Source organism: Lactuca saligna, chromosome 3 (assembly GCF_052625555.1).
Source record: "Lactuca saligna cultivar CGN05327 chromosome 3, ASM5262555v1, whole genome shotgun sequence".
NCBI classification, from domain to species: Eukaryota; Viridiplantae; Streptophyta; class Magnoliopsida; order Asterales; family Asteraceae; genus Lactuca; species Lactuca saligna.
Genome location: NC_136419.1, coordinates 190,472,314 through 190,482,239, shown reverse-complemented (window position 1 = coordinate 190,482,239; position 9,926 = coordinate 190,472,314). Strand labels below are relative to the sequence as shown.

Genomic DNA, 9,926 nt, shown 5'->3' with positions numbered 1-9,926 from the left:
GGGTTTTGAGATGCACAGTTATCATGTCATGAGGATATATTCTCACTTTATGAGCACTTCTCACGTCGTGAGAATTACTTCTCACCTCGTAAGAATGAGTTTTCATCCAATTTCACTCTAACTTAAAATATTCATAACTTCTTCGTTTCAACTCCGTTTTCGACTATCTTTATATCCATAGACATGTATTGACGAGCCCCATATTTCTATCTAGTTAATTTTGGCTTAACACATGTTGAACTAAAAACCATAATTCATGAAAGAAGTCTAAAACATCATTTTTCCCATTTTCACCTATGACTCCAGGACAAAAACCAAAGCTTTAATCACTTATCCAACATTATCATCATCCAATAAGGTCTAAATCTCATTCCCTTGAAGCCAATACCTTTACTTAATTCATTCATTATCCACAATCTCGAAAATAAAAAACTTCTTGAAAAATAATGTTACAAAAAAGTATTCTAAAATATTAAGAATACCTTGGTAATCTAGTAACCAATTTAAAAAACAAAAAAAAATAGTTGCCACAAAATACAGATTACATATATTTTGATCAAAAGGATGTTTGAGATTTCATTTTATCATCAAAATGACTTTTAGACAAGAAATTATCGATTTATAGTGGAAAAAAAAATAGTTTTATGAATATCAAAATAACAATGCCAACCGACAATAGATGATAAATCCTGAAAACAGTATACATAAAACGACATAAAAGATGATACTAATGATTATCAATGCAGTGAATAATATCTTATATTGAAGATAATATCCAGTGGGATAGTGTAGAAGCCACACAAGAGTACTGAGAAGATGGCCCTCTTTAGTACGTCTCCATGCACACCTGAGTATGACCGGAGAGCTGAGCTCACAGCTTTTGACGAAACCAAAACTGGTGTCAAAGGACTTGTAGACGCCGGAATAACTGACGTCCCTCGGATGTTCCGTCTACCCTCACCTGAAAACCTAAACTCCAATCAACCCTCACACTCAGAGCTTAGTCTTCCGACCATCGATCTGGAAGGAATCAACGAAGATCCTATCCGGAGAAAGGAGGTGATCGAGAAAGTGAAGGATGCATTCGAGACTTGGGGTTTCTTCCAGATTGTGAATCATGGAATTCCTGATAGCATGTTGGAGGAGATGAAAAAAGGTGTTTTAGGGTTTTTTGAGCAGGATAGTGAGGTGAAGAAACAGTGGTACACTAGGGATCGTAGCGGGAAGCGTAAGTTCGTGCACCACAGCAACTTTGACTTGTACACTGCAGCGGTGACTAACTGGCGAGACTCTTTCTTTTGCACAATGGCTCCTGATACTCCTCAACCAGACGAGTTGCCATCGCCTTGCAGGTATGCTTTTCAATCTATTTCAGTGAAAAAGATGGTGTCGTGAAACTAATGAGTGGTGGGTAATGGATCACAATGAACATTTGGATAAGGGAGTATGTTTTTTGATCGTCCAATCTTTTTGGTTTGCTTTACCGATATATTTTAATTTATTCAAAGAAACAAATTATAATTATAAATCGTAATCGTCTAATAGTATTCTGAGCATCTTCAAACATTTTCCTATTTTTTCTTTTTTTATCAATTATAATTAGATAAACTTTGATCGTTCGAAATACTTTTCATACCACCAAATTAAGAGTATATTTTTAATTATAAAGTTTATAATAATTGAAATTAAAAATATAAGATTGAACAAAAAATCATAAAAAGTTCCATTAATTTATGAAATAAAACTACATTATAGATTAAAAAATTAAAAAATGTAAACAAACAAAGAAAAATAAATTTATATACGAATTTTTTTTTTTCATCGCTAGGTCCTAGCCCTCAAGGTTGTTGGCCAATGCCGCTTACGATTTGTTGTTCACATTGCAAGACCCCTTGCATGGCGGTTTTAAATAACATTTTAACAAAATATTTTCGATCAAAATAAGTTACAAATTTCAATTGCGTGGTCCCATTACATCACTTTCAAATTAGTTTGGAAAACATCATGTTAGAGGGTAACAATATATAGTTATGTAAAAACAATTCTAAATGAAACAATATCATCATTACAAAGACCAGAAGTCCTCTAAAAATCTTTAATCTTCTCAATTCTCATCTCTAACAATAAGTGGTTATTTAACTTGTAAAAATATATCAATACAGTGGGTTAGGTTATGGAGAAGATAGTGAGTACAATACTAGGGTTAGACACTAAATAGATAATATATGAAGGGACACTAAATTCATATCTAAACATACAAACTCATACCTCAACAAAATAACAATATTGTCAAAATTCATCATTGGGGATAAAACATAAGTCAAAGTACATTGTCATAAACATTAAATTGCATACAAACATAAAAAAAATAAAAATAAAAATTAAAAAATTAAAAAAGAGGACAATATCCACTATGCAATGCAACGAAGTGCCCAAACCCTCAAGTCATCCCAAAGAAACTATAAGGTTAGGAAACCCCCAAATCTCAATTAAAACTTTATTCAAGTGTCTATGAAGGAGATTTTGCTAGAATATTAAATCAAATAGGAGAATAAAGTTAATAAACTTCAATAAAACATAGAATAAAACTTGAATAACAGCTTTTAGAAATTTTACAAACCCTAACATAAACATTAAAGTGAAAAGAATGAGACATACCTTCTCAAGCTAGGGATTGATTGGGGAATGTCCAGGTCTTTAATGACGTCTTTCAAGAGCTCCAATCATAATTAGATAAGGTAAAATAGCCATAGAAAAGCTCTCGGGGGCTAAATATGTTTGAATGGGGGCGAGGAAGGGTTGGAGATCTACTGTCAAAACTATAAGTATTTGGCTAATATCGTCCCTGAAATTCAAAAGCTTACACTTAGACTAGCATTTTGACTTGGAAACTAACTAGTAACTGTAATATTTCCCTAAATAACCTCGATATAACTTCTGACATCTAAGTCCTATTTAGTCAACAAGAACCAAATCTTAACTTTCACACATTGGTAACCATTGTTCCCTAAAACATAACTTCCACAAATAAGACACATTAAATATATTATGAATTCCATGCAACTCTTGAGGTGACTCCAAATGATAAGCTTGTTTCCTAATTCTTTCTGACACCTTCAATGACCCAATATACCTTGGATTTAACTTCCATATTCCTTCCAAGTAGATCGACCCTCTCCATGGTGACAACTTCAATAGCACTTAATCACATACTTTAAATTTCATTAGACAGTTCTTGTTTGCATAGTTCTTTTTTCGACACTAACACCACCAACATTCTCTCCCTAATACTTTCCACTTTCTCAATGGTCTCGTGAATCAAACTAGGCCCCATGAATAATTTCTCATTAACTTGTAACCAACAAGACAATGATTTGTGCTTCTTTCCAAACAGTTCTTCATATGTTTCCATCTTAATCGTCGAGTGATAGTTTTTGTTATAAGAGAATTTAATGAATAAGAGATGCTTAACACAACTCTCCGAAAACTCTAGCACACATGATCTCAACATATCTTCTAAACTTTTAATTATTATCTAATTATGGTTTTCAGTCTATAGATGGTAAGTAGTAATCAAGAAAAAATTTATTCCCAATTCATCTTGCATAGTTCTCCAAAAATATGAAGTGAAGCGACTATCTCTATCTAACATACTAAATAAAGGTACTTTATGTCTCCTTAACTTTTGTTTTCACATATAATTTTGCAAACTTTTCCTTAGGTGATGTTTTTGTTGCTATGATGTAGAGAACACTCGTTGTTAATCTGTTCACAATCACCCGAATCATGTCATAACCCTTCTTTGTCTTTGGAAGCTTCATCATGCTAAGTTTATACCAATTTAGGAACTTCTGAAGGTCTTGTTTACCATATGGGGCTTGATGCTTAGTTTTATTTAAAGAACAAGTCAAACAAGCACTAATATAATTTTCAGTATCAAGCTTCATGGTAGACCACTAATAATACAACTTCAAATTCATATATATATATATATATATATATATATATATATATATATATATATATATATATATATATCTTAATTTTTACTAGGCACACTAAGCATCTAGATCTATGGGCCTCATCCAGTAACATCTTTTTCCTATCTACATGCATAGGTACCTATATCTAACTCTAGAATGTTTTAATCCTTATGAGTCCTTCTAAAAAAACTATAGATTTCCTTCTGTTTCTTCCAATTATGCTTTTACTTGCATTTATTCCACTTCTTTCAAAGCTTCAACAATGGATGGTATCACATAAATTATTAGACACTTAACCGCCTCTTTTCCTTTAATTCTTTTCTACTTAAAGCATCAACCACTATGTTAGCCTTGTACGATGGTATACAAGTTCATAATAAAAATAATAGTCTTTATGAGTAAGCAAGTAGTGTAAACTGTTTTGATCAGCATACAAATGAGATTTTATTTCATACAAATAATGTATATTTATATATATATATATATATATATATATATATATATATATATACATATCTTCAAGTTATGAATCATGGTTCAAATGATTCAACTTATATGGCTTCAACTGTCATGATGAATAGGCTATCACTTTACCCAATTGGGTAAGAATACAATGCAATCCTTTTTCAGACGCATCATTGTCCAAAACAAATTTCTCCACTCTTTCTAGGAATGTAAGAATAGGCACTTCACTAGCTTCTTCTCAAGGTCTTTAAATGCTTTCTTATGGATGTTGGTCTATATGTACTTTATATTCTTTTTAGTCAATGTCATTAAGAGACATGAAATCAGTGATATTTTTTCAACAAATTTGTGGTAATAACCTGACAATCCAAGGAAACTTCTTATCTCAATTAGTCTTTTTGGTAATCCCCATTTTTGCAACAACTTCAATCTTTGATGGGTCTGCTTTTTTTCTAATTTTTGGTTGATTATGTAACTATGAAATTTTATTTCTTCAATTTAAAAGTCAAATTTTGAAAATTTTGCATATAACTTCTCTTCCTTCAATGTCTTCAACACAAGTCTTAGTGCTCTTCATGCTTTTCATTTATCTTCGTGTAGATAAGAATATCATCAATGAAGATTGTCACGAACTTATTGAGATACAATTTATATGCCCTATTTATGTAGTCGATAAAAGTCGCTTACACATTGTGTAAGCCATAAGGCATCACCAAAAACTCGAAATAGTCGTATCTAGTTTGAAAGTAGTCTTCTAAAATTTTTCATTAACTTCATACTTTTAGTTGTTGGTAAACGAATTAAAGAATTGTTTTAATAAAATAATTTGCTGCCTACAATTAATCAAATAGATTCTCAATCCAGGGTAAGGGATACTGATTCTTAATGGTAACTTTGTTGAGGTTGCGGTTATGAATACACATTCTTATCGACCCATCTTTCTTCTTTACAAACAAAATAGGAACTGTCGAAGGTGAGGTGGTTGGCCTTATAAAGCCCTTATCTAATAGTTCTTGAAGTTTGGTTATAAGCTCGCTTAACAACGAATGTGTTAATCGATATAGTTCTTTTACAATTTATGTAGTTCATGGTATCAATTTTATAGGAATATCCACTTATCGATCTGTGTGTGTGTGGGGGGGGGGAGTCCCGATAATTCCTCAAGAAAAACATCAGAAAATTCTTTCATCACATCAATTTCTTCTTTGGTATTCTTTTCCTTTACCGTGTCTAGCATATATTTAGAATATGTTGGACATCCTTTCTTTAAATACTTTCGTTTCTTCATCAAATTAACAACATGAGTAGCTACACGTCTCTTGACTTTATAAATGAGAATTAGGTCACCATTGGTGGGTTTCAATCGCACCAACTTCTTACTAAAAAAGTTTTAGCCTCATACATTAACAACCAATCCATGTCGAGGCTAACATCGAATCCTCCAATTTTCATATAAATGAGGTTTTCTTGAAAAGTAACGCCACAACACTCAACGATGACATTTGCCTATTCTTTGCTAACTATAACAAATATATTGTCCCATATTTCGATAATTACTCTTAGTTTTAGAGAAAATGGTGGGGTTATTAATTTTTTTCTAAAGTCTTTTCACACATAAATATAAATGGATCTGAGTCTAAGAGTAATGACACGGGGATGGAAATTCTTAAGAAACTTCGTGAAACTAAATCCTTCTCTTCACATACCTTTGTCTCGGTCATTTAAAAAGCTTGAACCTTTCCCCTTAGTGGTTCACATCTCTTGCTTTTATTTCCTCCTTAATTTTTTGATTGTGTGTACATTATAGAGGTATGCTCATACTCTTTGCAGTTAAAGCACATGATGATCTTAGTACACACTGTTGAAACTTGAACCTTATTCCTAAAATTGAAAAAATTCACTCTCTTTTAGAACTTGTCCTACAAGACCCATCCCATTGCTTCCTTTTTTTCATCAAACCTTCCATTCTTTTGATCATGACCACCCATCGCTACCAAGTTTCATTCATTCTACTTGTTATGACTCTAGCTTCCATGTCTTTCTTTGTCCCATTCGACTATTGTTTTCTTAATCTTACTTGAATTACTCATTTTCATATCAAGAGTAGTCATTTATTTAGAATTAAAAATGAAATTCCATGGTAGACCTAACACCTACCAAGCTAGGTAAGTTGTTTCATCTGGCACCAACCGCCTAGTAAAGCTTAAGAGCTTCCAAAATTTATACTTATTCTCTATTAAATACTCATCTTTTCTTTTTTTTCGAATCTAGAAATTAATTTTAGGGTCTTGCACTTCTTCTTTGGTGCAATATATTTCTTTTAATCTTTCCAATAACAATTTCCATGATAACATCTCAAGCTACATAGTTTCACACTTCCTTGGAGATCTAGCTACCAATCCAGTATGGTATTAATGGATGGGCCATTCACCAACTAGATGTGAACAATCTCTTATTAAATGGTAATTTACACTAGGAAGTTTATATGGAGTAACCTTTTCGATTTGATTATACTGGGAGTACGTCATAGTTTATAAATTGCATAAATCACTATATGGATTAAAGCAACACCCTTGAGTTTGGTGTGTCTGTTTTAGTGATATGGAGACATTTTGTCTTACAAAGAATCTATTAAGATTATTTTCTGTTATTTACTTCATCTTCTATGTTGATGGTGTTGTAAGTACTTTAAGTGATGGAATAGAGCAAGAAGCTAAAATATTTCTTGCCATATCGCTTTCAAACTAAAGGACCTATGTCCTTTAAAATAATTTGTAGGAATTGAGATATCACATACTCCAAAAGGGATATGATTGTCTCAACGAGCATATTGTTTGGATATATTGCAGGACTTTAAGATGATTGACAAAAAGTTTATGAGGCCCTCTTGATTTCATATTGTTGGATTAGGTGTCTAAGCCTACAACTAGTATTGGTATGTATTTGACCCGAGAGTAGCATGGTCCATTTGGGTTGCATATCATTAGGACAATTTGTTAGCATGGACTTTTGAGAGAAGGTTATTTATGGTTTATTAATATATTATAAGTAATAATATATTAATATGAAATCATATGTTTTAATTAGTATTGATCAAGAATTAATTTGGAATTAATTTAGTGGTCAAAAGAGACTAGTTAAATCTACGGGAAGTAATTATGATAATTAGTTATATTTATATGTGTTGGGCTTATGATCCATGTTGGACCAAGTTTATGTATGGATACATAAAGAGTTGGGCCACATGAACCATGGATCATAAAACCCAATGGTATGGATTTAGGTTATATCCATGACCCTAGAAATCCCACATATAAATGGATACTGCATTACCCAAAATCGCCACTTGTATCTTTTTAGAGTTCATGGTGTTTTTTGTGTGCATGGAATTCTCTCTCAAGTTCATCCTTTGTCCATGGTGTGTTGTGATTCCATTTGAGGCTTCTACACTATTGGGGCTAAGCTCTTTAAGGCCAAATACACCAAGAATTCAAGCTCCATCAAAAGGTATGTCATGCTAACTAGTATATTATATTTTCATGTTAAATGCATGCTAGTTGTAAGATTAATACCTTGGAAACCATTTGCATGTATAATTAGTGAAAACATAGATTCAAGGTATTTAGGGTTGTATGTGCACCATAGGATGCTATAGTACACCAAAACCCAACAGTGGTATCACATAGGATGCTATAGTATGTGCACCATGCAAATTTGATTTGGATTACGGCATCCCTCTTCATAGTTAAATTTTGAAAAACATGGCAAATAAAAAAATATTGTAGCAAAAGACTGGTCTAGTATCATGTCTTTATGTGAGGCATCATGAATCATGTCCCATATGCTTCGGATATAGGATCGATTGCATGTGTTATAATATTCATCCTTTCTAAATTTTCCAAATGCTTAGGGCATTAAGAGGGAAAAAGTCTAGAATTGAATATGAATAAAATGATTAAGCAATTGTCAAGGACAATCTGAGGTTTACCAAAGATTGGTTGCTCATGGAAAGTTGGAAGTATAAGTGTTAATTTTGGGAGGGTCGTATTGACATATTCTGAAAAGAGGTAACTCTGGTTCAGAAGTGATAGTCAAAATGGGAATCTGGGAAGGTTTCCATAGGTGGAAGTTGTTCTTTCAAATCTGTGTAAGATTAGAAAAGCTTAATGCAAGAAGGATGTTCAAAGCAATGTATTTTGAATTTGAGACTTTGGTTCCATGGAATGTTCTCCATTGGGATACTCTGTAATGATTGTTGACTAGTCTTTGCGACTTTGTGCATAGTCATTACGAGAGGATCAATGCATATAAGTTTAGAATCTAACAGATTTCGTTAAATCATATGGATTTGGAATTCTTACATTTACTATAAAGATTTGAGATTGTGAAATGAGCATCATTGGAATCATGTTCAATTGATCTATTTCACAAAGTAAAGATCATAGATAAACATAGTGTGCGTACTTGATGTATGGCATGACTAGTGTTTAGAAAACATAGTTTACATGCTTGGAGCATAGGACAACAATTGTTTTAATTTAAGTATAAAGTTGATTATTTGAAACATTATACAGTGCATAATGAGTAATCAATATGGTGTTTAAATAAAAGGTGTTTTATTTACTCTCAAAGGTACTTGGGACCATAGAGGATTAGTATTATTCTTGTGTTTCACTTTGCATGTTTTAACTTCCAGAATAACTAGGTTATTATTTCCGAATGAGTAAGTTATTCAAACCATCCACAGTTGATAATACGTTAGAAGTAGGTATTAAGGCAAGACTATCATGAATCGGGTTTGTAGATGTCTAAGGTAGTGGACATAGTAAGAGTTACTACAACATTCATGAGTACTCCTGGAATAGGGATTTGAGTATTGGATTCAACCCACGCTCATTGGAATCACTTCATGGATTTTATCACAAGTGATCATGAGATGATAATATCTTATATTCTTCAAATCTAGAGATATGAGTTGTTACTATGACTTGGTTATACATTGATTGCATGAAAATGCATTGGTAACTCGATGTTATAAAATGTGCCTTTGTGTATGATTCAACAAGTAGTAGAACAAGCCATATGAGTCGAAGTTTATCCATTCTTTTTACCTTCGGGATAAAAGCAATATCTGTGGGCCCCTCGATGATTTGGTGATGACAAACGTAAGTGCTCGGTCGGGCCTGCACTGATTTGATTTGTTCAATTAGTCCGTCATCATAAATCGGAAATCGGGAAACAACAAATGTACAAAGAGAATGATTATAATCAATATCTCTGTCCATATGATATGTAGAATGGAGGAATATATGATCCCTTATCTAATAGACATGTCATTTGATTTGTTCAGAGTTTGACAGCGGCTTTAAGAGCTACGATTGCTAGTCGGGATCTTGGAGTCATACTTGAATAATAGTTTTAGACTTATCCAATTGAGAGACTATTAGATTAGGTGTCTAAGCCTATAACTATTATTGG

The 9,926-nt window shown here is 32.6% G+C and overlaps 1 protein-coding gene across 1 annotated transcript in view; it reads left to right on the top strand.

The window, feature by feature from the left end:
• Positions 1-620: 620 nt before the first annotated feature.
• The window catches only part of LOC145037657 (1-aminocyclopropane-1-carboxylate oxidase homolog 1-like), a 35,332-nt gene continuing 26,026 nt past the window's right edge, over positions 621-9,926 (top strand). The window contains exon 1 of the mRNA XM_078986351.1: positions 621-1,352. Coding sequence (XP_078842477.1) covers positions 817-1,352 — 536 coding nt within the window. The 5' untranslated portion in view covers positions 621-816. The remainder of the gene's footprint in view (positions 1,353-9,926) is intronic.